The 16,879-nt window shown below is 42.4% G+C and overlaps 2 protein-coding genes and 1 pseudogene across 2 annotated transcripts; 1 reads left to right on the top strand and 2 right to left on the bottom strand.

Moving 5' to 3' along the window:
- Nucleotides 1-1,088: 1,088 nt before the first annotated feature.
- Nucleotides 1,089-1,834, bottom strand: LOC111966118 (UBX domain-containing protein 10-like; annotated as a pseudogene).
- A 714-nt stretch (nucleotides 1,835-2,548) lies between these two features.
- Nucleotides 2,549-5,929, bottom strand: LOC111966729 (ceramide-1-phosphate transfer protein). The gene is made up of 2 exons (XM_023991615.2): nucleotides 5,585-5,929; nucleotides 2,549-3,746 (listed from the first exon to the last, which is right to left on the bottom strand). Exons 1-2 carry the CDS (start codon nucleotides 5,710-5,712, stop codon nucleotides 3,224-3,226), a joined length of 651 nt encoding a protein of 216 aa, XP_023847383.1. The 5' UTR covers nucleotides 5,713-5,929; the 3' UTR covers nucleotides 2,549-3,223.
- On the top strand, nucleotides 5,914-15,240 carry ints11 (integrator complex subunit 11). Its single transcript, XM_023991613.2, has 17 exons — nucleotides 5,914-6,319; nucleotides 6,558-6,655; nucleotides 6,784-6,857; nucleotides 7,027-7,255; nucleotides 7,551-7,649; nucleotides 7,747-7,781; nucleotides 7,874-8,012; nucleotides 8,105-8,169; nucleotides 8,305-8,494; nucleotides 9,346-9,429; nucleotides 9,520-9,609; nucleotides 9,753-9,915; nucleotides 13,311-13,421; nucleotides 13,514-13,575; nucleotides 13,816-13,958; nucleotides 14,171-14,300; nucleotides 14,906-15,240. Exons 1-17 carry the CDS (start codon nucleotides 6,292-6,294, stop codon nucleotides 14,975-14,977), a joined length of 1,812 nt encoding a protein of 603 aa, XP_023847381.1. The 5' UTR covers nucleotides 5,914-6,291; the 3' UTR covers nucleotides 14,978-15,240.
- Nucleotides 15,241-16,879: the final 1,639 nt, after the last annotated feature.

A 16,879-nucleotide genomic window follows, 5' to 3' on the forward strand; every position in this document is an offset into this window, starting at 1 on the left:
CGAAAGCAAATATAGGGAGGAGGTCAGAAGAGACCTGGCCGTGTGGTGCCAGAATAACAACCTATCCTCAACGTAAACCAAGACTAAGGAGATGATTGTGGACTACAGGAAGGAGGACCGAGCACGCCCCCCATTCTCATCGACGGGCTGTAGTGGAGCAGGTTGAGAGCTTCAAGTTCCTCGGTGTCCACATCAACAACAGAACTAGAATGGTCCAAACACACCAAGACAGTCGTGAAGAGGGCACGAACAAAGCCTATTCCCCTTAGGAAACTAAAAAGATTTGGCATGGTCCTGAGATCCTCAAAAGGTTCTACAGCTGCAACATCGAGAGCATCCTGACTGGTTGCATCACTGCCTGGTACGGCAATTGCTCAGCCTCTGACTGCAAGGCACTACAGAGAGTAGTGCCGTATGGCCCAGTACATCACTGGGCTATGCTGCCTGCCATCCAGGACCTCTACACCAGGCGGTGTCATAGAAAGGCCCTAAAAATTATCAAAGGCCCCATCACCCCAGACTGTTCTCTCTACTACCGCATGGCAAGCGTACCGGGTGCCAAGTCTAGAACAAAAAGGGCTTCTCAACAGTTTTTTACCCCCAAGCCATAAGACTCCTGAACAGGTAATCAAATGGCTACCCGGACTATTTGCATTGTGTGCCCCCCCCCCCCCCAACCCCTCTTTTTTACATTGCTGCTGGCTGCTACTCTCTGTTTATCATATATGCATAGTCACTTTAACTATACATTCATGTACATACTACCTCAATTGGGCCGACCAACCAGTGCTCCCACACATTGGTTAACCGGGCTACCTGCATTGTGTCCCGCCAACCCCTCTTTTACGTTACTGCTACACTCTGTTCATCATATATGGATAGTCACTTTACCCATATCTACATACTACCTCAATCAGCCTGACTAACCGGTGTCTGTATGTAGCCTTGCTACTTTTATAGCCTCGCTACTGTATATATATAGTCCCTCTTTTTACTGTTGTTTTTATTTCTTTACTTACCTATTGTTCACCTAACACCTTTTTTGCACTATTGGTTAGAGCCTGTAAGTAAGCATTTCACTGTAAAGTCTACCTACACCTGTTGTATTCGGCGCACGTGACAAATAAACTTTGATTTGATTTGTAACCATGCTTATATCTGGATCCATATCTGGCCTCTGCAGCAAGGTGTCTGTGGGCAGGAAGTGGTGCTCAAACCTCCTCCCACATGGGGCTCGGATGGCAAGGAGTAAACTCCTAGGATCGGGAGTGCCAGGGGGGAATACTGGTGGGCTTTCGGTCTCTGGGGTTGTGGCCATCACACTGAGGTCCAGAGGGTTGGGGTGGGGCAGACCTTGCCTATCTCCGGGTTGCTCTGGGATGATGCCCGGGTCCTCACTGAGGACAGTTGGTTGTCGGACAGACAGCTTGGATTTCTTCTCCTCCACACCACTCAGACACCCTCCTCTGACGCCTTCTTCTCAATTGAGGGGAGGGGCTTGTATTTGTTCCAAGGGAAGGGAAGAGAGGGTAGCTCAGGAACATTATCTAGGTAGTATGGGACTTCGTCCACACTCAGCTGCCTGTGATAGCGGGAAGGAGGCAGCGATCTGACCTGTTGTAGCCCATTGAAGGAGGCTTGGGGATCATTGGTGTGTCGTGGAAGCTGGCAGCCATGTCCACGTTTGGAGTGTGGCTCAAACTGGGTTGACAACGCCCTTTCGAGGACTTTGGCCTGGTCAAATGCATTCTTCTCCACAGGAGTAGAATGGTTTATATGCGACTCAACTCTGAAAGATGGGAGATAGTCAAGAGAGACCTGAAAATACATTGAAGTTATTCCTCTACATTCTTTCTCATCATAGTCACTGTGATGGCATTCTTGCAGAAAGCCACTGGGTGTGCAGACTTTTGTACCATCACTGGTGAAATAAAACATGGCTAGCTAGCTAACTATATGTCTGCTCCTCAGGGTTGGAGCAAAAGTCTTCATACCCGGTAGCTGCTCAGGAGGAGACTGGCCACCCCTTTTGAGAGCACTGGCCAACTTGCAAGCTGAGCTAGCTAATCGTATTGACATGCTAGTGAGAGAACATGTAACGTTACTGCACTTGATCTCCTTGTTGACAAGTAACAGTAGCTAGCAAATTAGCTAGTGTTAGCTAGCTAAGCTGTCAGATCCAAGTAGCTAACAAAGAGGGGACATACTTGCCTCTAGAATAACAGTGCAAGATAGGAATAATAGCAAACATATCTGCAGCATACCTTGCATTTTAGCAGATAGATAAGTCTCGCTTTTGTTTGTCAACACTCCAGCGGGAAGTTGAGGCTTTTTCAGCAGGCAGCGTCACTCAAACTATCAACACAGCTATCGTTACCTTGACAACGCTGCTCGCCTCGCACGCTCCCACATCAAAAGGTGCCCCCTGGTGCAAGCCAAGGAGCGTGCAGAATCAGTAGCATCCATTCCATTTCTATCACAACTGCCTCCAGTCCAAACAGAGATGTTTTGCACTGTGGAAGAACTGTAATTGAAACATTACACCAGATTTAACACTAATATCCTTCTTCAATCTTAGGATATATAACATCACGACAAAATGATAGAGATACATCAATCATTGCAGAAATAGAACAAAAACAACATAGCTTAGGCCTATCATGTCACAGTGTATAATGTTTAACTTAATTCATAGTCAACAGAAAACATTTAAAACTGTAAAATAACTGGTTTATATTTCTAAAAATAAAATGTCTATCTTGAGATTTAACAAGACAGGCACACAACTTTTAAATCTGCTAGTGCATTTGTAATGATACAAAACCTACTTTGAGAGATAAACTATGATGCATAATTAAAGTACATTAAGGAGAAAATGTAATGCCAGAAACGTGTGTTGAACAAAAACAGCACTGGAAGCCATAGAATTACATTTAGAAAGAAACATATGGGTAATGTTGCCTTATATCATAATGTATAATGTACATATTATATACAATAATAATCCCCTCCTTATACACCATAAATGGTCACCAAGAAAAGAACGAGAGCAGCATGGCTTGCCAGCATTGATGTGCTGGTTGGACCACTAGAGCTACAGTAGCTTGGTGGTCACAGATCGGTTCATGCAGTCTTACCAACTCCTATGAACAATTCCATTGGAGTTGGTAAGACACAAACAGATCTAGGACCACCAGGCTACTACTACAGTACTTTCTGCCTACTAGGGCAACTCCAGTATGTTGTTCTGGGCATAGAGGTCCTCTGTCACTTTGTATACCTCAGAGATGAGAGGCAGCGTGTCCCCTAGCACAGCCATCACCTGCTCTGGGCTACCTACATTCAACACATCAAAGAACGTAGCACGACCTGGGAGAGCCCAGAACGCTGTGCCGGCAGCCTTGCGGATGATCCATGCATGGTGTTGGGCGAGGGACTCATTATAGGCCTCAGAGCACATGACCGAGGTATTGCTGTCCTCAGTGCTGGTTCGTAGCCTCTCCAGGAATAGCTCCAGCCAGCGTAGGGCACGGTGCAGCCTCAGGAGGGTGCGGCAGCCGGACTCTGGGAAACTGCCTCTCTTAGTCAGGTCCACCAGTTGGCTGTCCAGTTCATACTTGACCATAGACTGGATGGTGACGTAGTGGGCCCCATTCTCACCATTCAGATGGTTGACCAGGATTTGGATCTTGTTGACAGCATCCTTGGAGATGAAGGAAAACACACTCCCCAGGCAGTTCATGAATCTGGAAATAAAGGACAATAAACACATTTTAATCAGACACATAAAAGCCATTTTATTGGACTACCATGATGCATTCTTATATTAGCCTACCCAACCCAAGTCTTCAAATATGTCATTATTCTAAACGGCTTTATTTTGAAACAACCAGTCATTTACATTGAGATAAATTATGACTTTTTTTAAGGATACTTAACTAGATTATGTGCATAAACTGATTAGTACGGCTTGCCAACTATGCCAGAATCAAGGATTTATTTACATTAGCCCAATGCCAAGGCTAAATCAAATTAAAGTTTATTGTGTGTATAAACAGTGTAACAAAAATGCAATGTACAGTAGTAGATACAGTATATTAAAATGAGCTATGTGAGAATACAGTAGACATATATGAATACACATTGTGAAAAACTGTATAAATGAAACTGGAAGTGTCCAAATCAAAGTTTATTGGTCACGTACACAGTTTAGCAGATGTTATAGGAGGTGCAGCAAAATGCTTATGTTACTAGCTCCGAGCGACAAGTACACAAAAAGTTTAAAAAATAAAATCAAGAAATGTAAGAATGAATCCAATTAACAACCCAAAGGCCAGGATCACGGAGTTGCCTCTTCACTGTTGACGTTGAGACTGGTGTTTTGCGGGTACTATTTAATGAAGCTACCAGTTGAGGACTTGTGAGGTGTCTGTCTCTCAATCTAGACACTCTAATGTACTTGTCCTCTTGCTCAGTTGTGCACCGGGGCCTCCCACTCTTCTGTCTATTCTGGTTAGAGCCCGTTTGCGCTGTTCTGTGAAGGGAGTAGTACACAGCGTTGTACAAGATCTTCAGTTTCTTTGCAATTTCTCGCATGGAATAGCCTTCATTTCTCAGAACAAGAATAGACTGACAAGTTTGTTTCTAGCTATTTTGAGACTGTAATCGAACCCACAAATGCTGATGCTCCAGATACTCAACTACTCTAAAGAAGGCCAGAAGGCCAGTTTTATTGCTTCTTTAATCAGAACCACAGTTTTCAGCTGTGCTAACATAATTGCAAAAGGGTTTTCTAATGATCAATTAGCCTTTTAAAATTATAAACTTGGATTAGCTAACACAACGTGCCATTGGAACACAGGAGTGATGGTTGCTGATAATGGGCCTCTGTACGCCTATGTAGATATTATTATTTTATTTTTTTAATCAGCCGTTTCCAGCTACAACAGTGATTTACAACATTAACAATGTCTACACTGTATTTCTGATCAATTTGATGTTATTTTAATGGACAATTTTTTTTGCTTTTCTTTCATAAAGAAGGACATTTATAAGTGACCCCAAACTTTTGAACGGTAGTGCAAATGTATGTGAATAAACAGTATGTGAATAAACAGTATGTGAATAAAAAGGTGTGGATATAAGTAGTTATATAGGATGAGTCATGAATAAAATACAGTATATACATATAAAGTGGGTAAAACAGTATGTAAACATTATTAAAGTGAGCAGTGTTCAATGGCTCTAGGTGCATAGGGCAGCAGTCTAAGTTCCAGGGTAAAGTACAGGGTAGTAGACGGTTAGTGCGTGTCTAAGGTGCATGGCAGGTTACTGGGCGGCTAGTGGTTTAACAGTCGGATGGCCTGGAGATAGAAGCTGTTTATCAGTCTTTTGGTCCCAGCTTTGATGCACCTCTACTGTCTCCAGGCCATGGCTCGGGTGCCCAAGGTCCTCCTTAGGGATCTTCTTGGCCTTGCTGTGACACCGGGTGCTGTAACATTAGATGTCCTGGAGGGTAGGTAGTTTACCAGCTACCAGTAATTACCTGAGCATCTAGGCTTACTGTAGCATTTAAACGACTTACCTTACGAGACCACGCCACCCTGCTACATAATGTTCAAGGAATACTTCTTTGTGTTCAGAGAGGCATGACTTAAAAGTGTCAAGAACCTCTTGTAAAGTGAATTTCAGATCCTCCGATGCTACAGCCATGGCTACCCGGAAGTACGTCTAAAAATGATCAATAATAAACAGTAGCGATTTTAGAAGCTTGACTGGGTTCTATTTAACCTCTGATCTTTGATAACCGATCATAATAACACATTTCTACCAAAATTATGCATTCTGATAACCCCTTGCAGACCCTGTTTGTCCAGATAACCAAACCACAGTGCGCAGGTCTGCGCAGGTCCGAAGCGCGTGAGAACTGCAGTTCCAAAGAGAGTCGATAATGGCGCGTGAAGTGCGTTGTGAAACAGTAGAAGAACAGTCACTAGTAGCACTAGCAAAAACACACGCTGCTATCCCATCGTTCAAAAACAAATCAGCTTCTGGCAGCCATTTATCCAGCGAGCTAAATATATATATATTTTTCTTTACAGAGGAGGCTTTATCCACTACAATTTAGCCGCTAGTGTCACCTAGTTGGCACGTCTACGATTTAATTTCTAGCTAGCTAACTAACCAGCTAGCTAGTAGCTACTTGAACTAGCTAACGTTAGTAAAGTTGGCTAACTTTAGATTTCTAGGTAGCTACTTTATCGACCACATTAGTTTGAATACCCAGCCAGGATGCCTGAGATAAAAGTTACACCACTGGGTAAGTATCACATTTTTATCTGCATGCACGGGCAGACATTTCTCCCAAACACGAAATAATGACTTTGTTGCGCATGCATACAATATCTTAGAGCAGATCTATGGTGGTACTCTCTTTGATTATAACGGGAACGTTACATGAAGAACTTCCAATCTTGAAGGTCAGCTAAATGACATGTTGTGAAATTAGCATGGATGAGATGTTCATTTGTGTATCTCGTCCTATTGTTTCCTCTCAGGTGCTGGACAAGATGTTGGCCGTAGCTGTATCCTTGTCTCTATTGGGGGCAAAAACATTATGCTTGACTGTGGGATGCACATGGGCTTCAATGATGACGTAAGTAGATCCACAGGGTGCTAAGAATTATGCAATTATATGTCAGTAGATCCACTGTTCTCAATTTGACAGTCAAATACACTTTAGGTTCCTTTGGTGTTCCGTTATTGTGCCATTGTTCTTTTCAGAGAAGATTCCCAGATTTCTCTTACATAACACAACAAGGACGCCTGACAGAATTCTTGGACTGTGTAATTATCAGGTTTGTGGTCTTTTTATGGCACTTAGCTATATCTAGGTACTACTCTTCAGCAAGAGAAACAACCTTATCAGACTCCACACAAAGAGCTTTCTCCCACTCAAGGGCATTCTATCTTTTGATTGATTTTATCTTCTATATTTTAACTGATTACTCACACTAACTCTCCTAGTCATTTCCACTTGGACCACTGTGGTGCTCTGCCGTACATGAGTGAGATGGTGGGCTACGATGGCCCCATCTACATGACCCACCCCACCAAGGCCATCTGCCCTATCTTGCTGGAAGACTTCAGGAAGATCACTGTGGACAAGAAGGGCGAAACCAACTTCTTCACATCCCAGATGATCAAGGACTGCATGAAGAAAGTAGTCCCTTTGAACCTCCACCAGACTGTCCAGGTATACAGTCCTGATATGTACCTTTTTTAATTGATAAAGTCAGGTCTTAGAAGTACTCCAAGTGTAGCCTGGTTCCATATCTATTTGTGTGGTCTTGCCAACTCCCATGGTCATTGTTTGGTATGACAATGATCGTAGCAGTTGGCAAGACAGAACAAACAGACCTGGAACCAGGCTACTCCAAGGGTATAACATATAGTGCATTACTTTCTCAATGATGGCCAAGAAACCACATTTGGAGGTAGTATTAGTGTATGGAATGATGTATTGCGTTGATTCTGTCATGGTTTCTTAGGTAGATGATGAGCTGGAGATCAAGGCTTACTATGCAGGCCATGTCCTAGGAGCTGCTATGGTGCAGATCAAAGTAGGATCTGAGTCTGTGGTCTACACTGTGAGTATTAGCCTATTAATAGAACTGGTCTTATTATTGATCAATGCATGAATCATGTGATTTCCTTGAAGTAACTTATCCTTACTTGCTTTTGCAGGGTGACTATAACATGACGCCAGACAGACATTTAGGGTAAGTGGTGATTTATTTTGTGTTTCATGTAACATGATTTAGATCAATGCCTATGTGTTCTATAATAAACCATTTTTATTTTGTTGTCATAGGGCTGCGTGGATCGATAAGTGTCGGCCAGACATCCTCATCTCAGAGTCTACCTACGCCACCACCATCCGTGACTCCAAGAGGTGCAGGGAGAGGGACTTCCTGAAGAAAGTACACGAGACAGTGGAGAGAGGGGGGAAGGTGAGGGCCACCACACAGGTTTTTTCTGTCCCTATAGCTCATTCTGTCTCTCCAGTACTCGTGTCCTAAAGGATTAAATGTTGTGCTCTCAGGTTCTGATTCCGGTCTTTGCCCTGGGTAGAGCTCAGGAACTGTGCATTCTATTGGAAACATTCTGGTAAGGTTTCTATTCCAAATTCGATTAGCATTAGTCTAGCTAATGTTCTTTTGTTAAGATGATGTTCATTTTGTGTCTTGATGACTGGATAAGCAATCAGGGAATGATGTAAAAGCCTCTCCTCTCCTTCCACAGGGAGCGGATGAACATGAAGGCCCCCATCTACTTCTCCACGGGGCTCACAGAGAAAGCCAATCACTACTACAAACTCTTCATCACCTGGACCAATCAGAAGATCAGAAAAACCTTTGTACAGAGAAACATGTTTGAGTTCAAACACATTAAGGCCTTTGATCGCTCCTACGCAGACAACCCTGGACCAATGGTGGAGAAACATCACCATCATATTTGCATGCTACTACTAAAACCTTGTTTACAGTTGGAACAGTTTTATGTTTAGGCATTGATATGCTTTAGATACAGACAAGTCCAATGATTTGTCCATTATAGATGCTATTCTTCTTATCCCAGTGAATATTCTACATAGTCACTGGAGACCCGTTGTCTAAAAGTAAAACATCTGACGCACACCCAAAAATGTTTGTGAAGATGCTGACTAATGGAGAGTATACTATATAAAAATCCAGAGCATACTATATTCTCCCAAAAATGTAACGGGTAAACCTAATTTTTTTTTTTTTAAACAGGTGTATCCAGGTGAAAGCTATGATCCGTTATTGATGTCAGCTGTTAAATCCACTTCAATTAGTGTAGAAGACCGGTTAAAGAAAGATTTTTAAGCCTTGAGACATGGATTGTGGTGTGCCATTCAGAGGGTGAATGGGCAACACAAAAGATTTAAGTGCCTTTGAATGGGATATGGTAGTAGGTGCCAGGCGCACTGGTTTGAGTGTGTCAAGAACTGCAACGCTGCTGGGTTTTTCACGTTCAACAGTTTCCCGTGTGTCAAGTATGGTTCACCACCCAAAGGACATCCAGCCAACTTGACACAACTGTGGGACGCATAGGAGTCAACATGGGCCAGCATCTCTGTGGAACTCTTTCGACACAGAGTTCATGCCCCTACGAAAGGCAAAAGAGGGTGCAACTCAATATTAGGAAGGTGTTACTAATGTTTTCTACACTCAGTGTAGAGTGTGTGACTTTATTGATTTGTATAGTTTTTATGAATGGCATTGTTGAAATAACACTACTGAAATGTGTGTGTTCTGTCAGGTGGTCTTTGCCACCCCAGGAATGCTGCATGCTGGTCAGTCTCTACAGATATTCAAGAAGTGGGCTGGCAACGAGAAGAATATGGTAAGTCCCATTTGAGATATGTCAGTTACGGAGTGTGTTTTTGTGAATTTGGGCGAAAATCAATTCTACTTTTCATTTTCTGTTAATCAGATCATTATGCCTGGGTATTGTGTGCAAGGCACCATCGGACACAAGATCCTGAATGGTCAAAAGAAACTGGAGATGGAGAATAGACAAACGGTAATGCAAGATTGTATTTAACTTCATGTATAATCATGATTTTACTGCAGTAACAGATATCAAATGGATAAAGTGAAATTGAGAGATGTGAGCCGGCCTGTTGTCGTTTGTCTGCTGACCTTTGCCATCTGTGACCCCTACAGTTGGAGGTGAAGCTGCAGGTGGAGTACATGTCGTTCAGCGCCCATGCAGACGCTAAGGGCATCATGCAGCTCATCCGCATGGCAGAGCCTCGCAACATGCTGCTGGTGCACGGAGAGGCCAAGAAGATGGAGTTCCTCAAGGACAAGATCGAGCAGGAGTTCAGTGAGTGACACCTGGATGTCCTTGTAACAATATTTACTTCAAGAATGTTGGGGCTTCAGAGAGAAGGATATATATACTGTACCAGTGGTTCCCTAACTTTTTATAGTACCGTACCCCTTCAAACATTCAACCTCCAGCTGCGTACCTCCTCTAGCACCAGGGTCAGCGCACTCTCAAATGTTTTTTTGCCATCATTGTAAGCCTGCCACACACACACTATACGATACATTTATTAAACATAAGAATTTGTGTTTTTGTCACAACCCAGCTCGTGGGAAGTGACAAAGAGCTCTTATAGGACCATGGCACAAATAATAATATCATAATAATCAATCATTTTGCTCTTTATTTAACCATCTTCCATATAAAACCTTATTTGTTCATCAAAAATTGTGAATAACTCACCACAGGTTAATGAGATGGGTGTGCTTGAAAGGATGCACATAACTCTGAAATATTGTATTGGAAAGAGTCTGCCTTAAATCATTTTCCACACACAGTCTGTGCCTGTATTTAGTTTATGCTAGTGAGGGCCGAGAATCAACTCTCACATAGGTACGTGGTTTCAAAGGGCATATGTGTCTTAACAGCGCGATTTGCCAAGGCAGGATACTCGGAGCGCAGCCCGATCCTGAAATCTGGCAGTGGCTTCTGATTAAATAACATTTTCACAGAACTGCTTGTTGCAATTTCGATGAGTCTCTCTTGTTCAGATATCGGTCAGTGGATTGGAGGCAGGGCATGAAAGGGATAACGAATCCAGTTGTTTGTGTCATCCATTTCGGGACAGTACCTGCGTAATTGCGTACCCAGCTCACCCAGGTGCTTCGCTATATCACATTTGACATTGTCCGTAAGCTTGAGTTCATTTGCACACAATATCATACAATGATGGAAAGACCTGTGTGTTGTCCTTGTTAATGCAGACAGAGAAGAGCTCCAACTTCTTAATCATAGCCTCACATTGAATATAGTTGCGGAGAGTCCCTGTAATCCTAGATTTAGATTGTTCAGGCGAGGAAAAAACATCACCCAGATAGGCCAGTCGTGTGAGAAACTCATCATCATGCAAGCTGTCAGACAAGTGGAAAATGATGGTCCGTAAAAAATAACTTAAAGCTTGTCTGTCAATTGAAAAAAACGTGTCAATACTTTGCACCTTGATAACCAGCGCACTTCTGTATGTTGTAAAAGTGCTACATGGTCGCTTCCCATATCATTGCATAGTGCAGAAAATACACGAGAGTACATGGGCCTTGCTTTAACAAAGTTAACCATTTTCACTGTAGTGTCCAAAACGTCTTTCAAGCTGTCAGGCAACAAGAGCCTCTCGGTGGATGCTGCAGTGTCCCCAAGTGGCATCGGGAGCAAATGCTTGCACGCGCGTTACCACTCCACTATGTTTCCCTGTCATGGCTTTTGCGCCATCAGTACAGATACCAACACATCTTGACCACCAAAGTCCATTTGATGTCACAAAGCTGTCCAGTACTTTTAAAATATTCTCTCCTGGTTTGCAGAAGAGGATGTCTTCCTTAATTGACCCCCCATAAACATAACAGACATATACCAGGAGCTGTGCCAGGCCCGCCAAGTCTGCTGTAATGCATAGAATTCACTGGCTTGTATGCAAAGCAGTAATCGTTTCAAAACATCTCCTGCCATGTCACTGATGCATCGTGAATTAGCATGGGGCTTGCCTGTCCAAGCCACTCGGTAGCTCACCATATAAGATGCTTCTAGCCCCTTCTTATTAATGGTATCTGTTGCTTTTATACATGTCTTACTACTGGAAAGGTGTCTTAATTCTCGCTCCAAAAACTCCTGTGGCTTGTTTTTCAAATTGACATGTTTTGTTTCTTGTCTGCGCAAGAGTGTTTTTTTTCCCATCGAGTTGTGAGATAATACTTTTGCACATAACACAATGTGGCTGAGGAAAGGCACTACTCCCAATATAAGTGAACCCCAAATCAATGTAGTTCTCATCATATTTGCGCCTCTTCGATGGTCCAACGTCCCTGTCGATTGTTCGTTGCTTTCCTGGGTAAGGGGGCAGTTGCTCTTTGGCTGCATCAGATTCACTGTCAGTGTCCATGCTAGCTGGGCTAACAACAAATGTAGAATTACTGATGCTAGCATTGGATGTGCTCGTGGAAGCAGAACAACTTGTCGTCGACTGCTGGTAGTACTTTTTAAAAATCCAATTTCGAGTAAACGGAATGAGCAGCAGCTACGTTTGGCTACAGTGTAAGTGTTAGTGTAATTCCCGCGAGATAGTAATGGTTAATGTGATTGGATGTTAATTATTTGACTAGGCTACCTGTATTTGACATTGTGTTGTTATTTCACTGAACACTATGATTTAATTTTGTTTTTGGCAGTGAAACGAGGCTGCTCAGGTGAGAGAGAAAAAACTCATCCAAATGTATAGCCCCATTGGGAAAATCTAAATAGACAGTTTTTAAAATGTGAATATTTTTTAACTTGGAAAAAAAAGTGAATCACATTTTTATTTGGCGTACCCCCAACGGCATTGTGCGTAACCCTGGGGATATTATTATTATTATTTATTTATTTTTACCTTTATTTAACTAGGCAAGTCAGTTAGAACAAATTATTATTTACAATGGCAGCCTAGGAACTGCCTTGTTCAGGGGCAGAACAACACATTTTTATATTGTCAGCTTCGGGATTCGATATAGCAACCTTTTCGGTTACTGGCCCAATGCTCTAACTACTAAGCTACCTGCCGCCCCATGACATTGTGTTGTTATTTCACCTGAGTGAGCAATGGGCGCAGCCATGGGTGGGCCTGGGAGGACATAGGCCCACCCACTGGGGAGCCAGGCCCAGCCAATCAGAATGAGTTATTCCCCACAAAAGGGCTTTATTACAGACAGAAATATTCCTCAGCACCATTCCCCCCTTATGGTAGAGAAATTAACATACAATTCTCTGGCAACAGCTCTGTTAGACATTCCTGCAGTCAACACGCCAATTGCACACTCCCTCAAAACTTGAAACATCTGTGGCATTGTGTTATGTGACACAAATTCACATTTTAGAGTGGCCTTTTATTGTTCCCAGCACAAGGTGCACCTGTGTAATAATCATGCTGTTAATCAGCTTCTTGATATGCCACACCTGTCAGGTGGATGAATTATCCTGGCAAAGGAGAAATGTGGAATGTGTTTGAGGATCTTGTCAGGAGCACTGGGTAGTGTTCAGTAGGACACAGTGTAGCAAAGTGTTATGCAACAGAAAACAAATCTGTCTTCTTATTGGACAAGTGCATGTTCAACCTCTCTCGTTTTAACTCCATTTGAAAAAAACAATCTCCCTACTGAACACAGCTCTGGTATTATGCCTCATTCGTCTTTCTTTGTGAATGACAGCCATCAACTGCTTCATGCCAGCCAACGGTGAGACCACCACTGTGATCACCAACCCCAGTGTCCCAGTGGACATCTCACTCAACCTGCTCAAGAGGGAGATGGCCCTTGGAGGTATTGTTCAGTACATCTTAGTCATTCTTGATCTAGCCCACTCTCCCAGTTGATGTGTGTGTTATTCACTGTTTGACTGCTATGCACCACAGGCCCCTTACCTGACCCGAAAAAGCCTCGTACCATGCACGGGACCCTGATCATGAAGGATAATGTAAGTTCTGAATTCCACCAACTGCCGTTCATACAACGTAGTGATACTCTGATTTATATATTTATGATAGAAAACTTAACTATGGCCTTGCCTAGCTAATTCAGATATGCTAGTAATTCAAGTTATTTTTTCTCTGCCTTTGGCCTTGCCTTGTGAGTGACCTCTTGTTGGCCTGTGTTCCGCTCTCTCTCTCTCACCCCGTGTTCTCCCCTTTCCCTCCTGTGTTCCTCCTGGGTGTAGAGTCTTCGGCTGGTCTCTCCAGAACAGGCTCTCAAGGAGTTGGGCCTCAACGAGCACCAGCTCCGCTTCACCTGCCGAGTACAGCTCCAGGACCCACACAGTGACCCCGACACTCTCAGCAGAATCTACACACACCTCAAGAGGTACAGTAAGACCGAGTTTACAATTTTTATTGTGTTTTCAAGTTCTTATTTGGTCAAGGCATGGGCGTAAAAGGCACATAGTTTGTTTGGTCTTCTGCAAAAAAAAAAAAAAATGTATTCACAAAAAGAGGTAGTCACTACTCAGGTCTGATCCACTAACACACCTTCATATAATAATATTAATGACTATTTCTTCTCTGTCTCTGTTCTAGTGTGCTGAAAGGTTATACCATCCAGCACCTCCCAGACGGGACTGTCATGGTGGAATCTATTGTGATCAAGGTGTCCTCCTCAGCTGAAGAGCCCAACACCAAGGTGCTGCTGCTGTCCTGGAGCTACCAGGTAAGGAGGGCGGCTGTTGAAAATTAGTGTGAGCTATTGTGACGGACCACAGTGTCTGCTTAGCAGTATAGCTTCCTCCCTGTCTGGGTACACTGTCCGTACAACGGATCGAACTAGGGTCCTCTGCCTAACAAACGCACGTGACTACACATTCAACAACATACTAGCCATTTGCTCCACTGAAAAGCTAGCAATTCAGTGAGGAGGGGAGGCATTTCAAGCTGTGGAGTGAGCTTACGGTCCGATCTGAACTACAGTATGTAACACTATACACACTAAGGTGTAGCCCACACCCTTGGAGGGCCTGTGGGTGGGTTTCTATACTGTGTGGCACAAGTCAGTCACCATGTCTTGTGACGCGCTTCTAGTTAACCAAAACCACCAGCTAGCGATGGCGTCAAGTAAGTCTATTTAGAGGAGTATGTAGCAACCACAAGCCATGTTCTTTCTTAAATCTACACCTTTTTACATATCAACAATATCTAAAATGTCAATGATTTGATCAAAATAAACATACCCTATAGATTTACTTGACTCAAGTTGCACCATCCTTTTATCCAATGTTTATTTCAACACAAATTATGTCTACCTTGTGTTATTTGTAGGACGAAGATCTGGGGAGCTTTCTGTCTACTCTGCTGAAGAAAGGACTTCCATCAGGGCTGTCTTCAATGTGACGTAGTTCAGATCGGTGGCAGGAGGCAGAGCGTTGGGCCAGTAATCGAAAGGTCGCTGGTTTGAATCCTTGAGCCGAGTAGGTGAACATTTTTTCTGTGCCCTTGAGCAAGGCACTTAACCCTAATTGCTCCTGTAAATCGCTCTGGATAAGAGTGTCTGCTAAATGACTCAAATGTAAACTATCCCAATGTGTAGCTTACTGTAAAGGTTAGTCTCAATGTTGTACAAAGCTGATTTGAATAAATCTTTTTATAAGAAGGTGTTACTGAACTCAATTTATATTGATATAATCCAAGTCACTAATTGTTAATACGCAACAATCAAGTAATTGCATTGTCATTATGTGAGCTCTTAAAGGTCCAATGCAGCAGTTTTTATCTCGATATCAAATAATTTCTGGGTAATAATAAAGTACCTTCGTGTGAATGTTTTCAATTAAAATGGTAAAAAATAAACAAAAATAGCTTCTTAGCAAAGAGCAATTTCTCAAGCAAGCAAGTTTGGGGTCACTTAGAAGTGTCCTTGTTTTTTAAAGAAAAGCAACAAAAAAAATCCATTAAAATAACATCAAATTGATCAGAGATACATTGTAATGTTGTAAATGACTATTGTAGCTGGAAATGGCAGATTAAAAAATATATATATATTAAATGGACAATCTACATAGGCGTCCAGAGGCCTATTAGCAATCATCACTCCTGCGTTCCAATGGTACGTTGTTAGCTAATCCAAGTTTATAATTTTAAAAGGCTAATTGATCATTAGAAAACCCTTTTGCAATTATGTTAGCACAGCTGAAAACTGCTGTTCTGATTAAAGAAGCAAGTCCTCAACTGGCAGCTTCATTAAATAGTACCCGCAAAACACCAGTCTCAATGTCAACAGTGAAGAGGCAACTCTGGGATGCTGGCCTTCTAGGCAGAGTTGCAAAGAAAAAGCCATATTTTATACTGGCCAATAAAAATAGAAGATTAAGATGGGGAAAAGAACACAGACACTGGACAGAGGAACTCTCCCTAGAAGGCCAGCATCTCTGGGTTGCTTCTTCACTGTTGACATTGAGACTGGTGTTTTGCAGGTACTATTTAATGCAGCTGCCAGTTGAGGACTTGTGAGGCATCTGTTTCTCAAACTAGACACTGTGAAGGGAGTAGTACACAGCGTTGTACGAGATCTTCAGTTTCTTGGTAATTTCCCTTTATGGAATAGCCTTCAGAACAAGAATAGACTGACGAGTTTCAGAAGAAAGTTATTTGTTTCTGGCCATTTTGAGCCTGTAATCGAACACACAAATGCTGATGCTCCAGATACTCAACTAGTCTAAAGAAGGCCAGTTTTATTGCTTCTTTAATCAGAACAACAGCTGTGCTAACATAATTGCAAAAGGGTTTTCTAATGATCAATTAGCCTTTTAAAATGATAAACTTGGATTAGCTAACACAACGTGCCATTGGAACACAGGAGTGATGGTTGCTGATAAYGGGCCTCTGTACGCCTATGTAGATATTCCATAAAAAATCTGCCGTTTCCAGCTACAATAGTCATTTCCAACATTAACAATGTCTACACTTTATTTCTGATCAATTTGATATTTTAATAGACAAATGTGATTTTCTTTTTAAGGACATTTCTAAGTGACCCCAAACTTTTGAACTGTGTGTCAGTTAAATATCACACACACAGTACCAATCAAAAATTGACACACCTACTCATTCCAGGAATTTTCTTTATTTTTACTATTTTCTACATTAGAATAATAGTGAAGACATCAAAACTATGAAATAACACATCTGGAATCATGTAGTAAACAACAAAGTGCTAAACAAATTCTTCAAAGTAGCCACCTACCCAGGTGTGCCTTTTTAAGTTAATTTGTGGAATTTCTTTCCTTAATGCGTTTG

This window comes from Salvelinus sp. IW2-2015, linkage group LG7 (genome assembly GCF_002910315.2).
Source record: "Salvelinus sp. IW2-2015 linkage group LG7, ASM291031v2, whole genome shotgun sequence".
NCBI classification, from domain to species: Eukaryota; Metazoa; Chordata; class Actinopteri; order Salmoniformes; family Salmonidae; genus Salvelinus; species Salvelinus sp. IW2-2015.

What these genes read in the sequence shown, in the direction of transcription:
- LOC111966729 (XM_023991615.2), bottom strand. Translation starts at nt 5,712, where the DNA reads ATGGCTGTAGCATCGGAGGATCTGAAATTCACTTTACAAGAGGTTCTT. An exon ending in GGGTGGCGTGGTCTCGTAAG is followed by an intron (nt 3,747 to 5,584) that starts GTAAGTCGTTTA and finishes CTTTATTTCCAG; the next exon opens with ATTCATGAACTGCCTGGGGA.
- ints11 (XM_023991613.2), top strand. Translation starts at nt 6,292, where the DNA reads ATGCCTGAGATAAAAGTTACACCACTGG. An exon ending in ACCTCCACCAGACTGTCCAG is followed by an intron (nt 7,256 to 7,550) that starts GTATACAGTCCT and finishes ATGGTTTCTTAG; the next exon opens with GTAGATGATGAGCTGGAGAT. An exon ending in CAAGATCGAGCAGGAGTTCA is followed by an intron (nt 9,916 to 13,310) that starts GTGAGTGACACC and finishes TGTGAATGACAG; the next exon opens with CCATCAACTGCTTCATGCCA.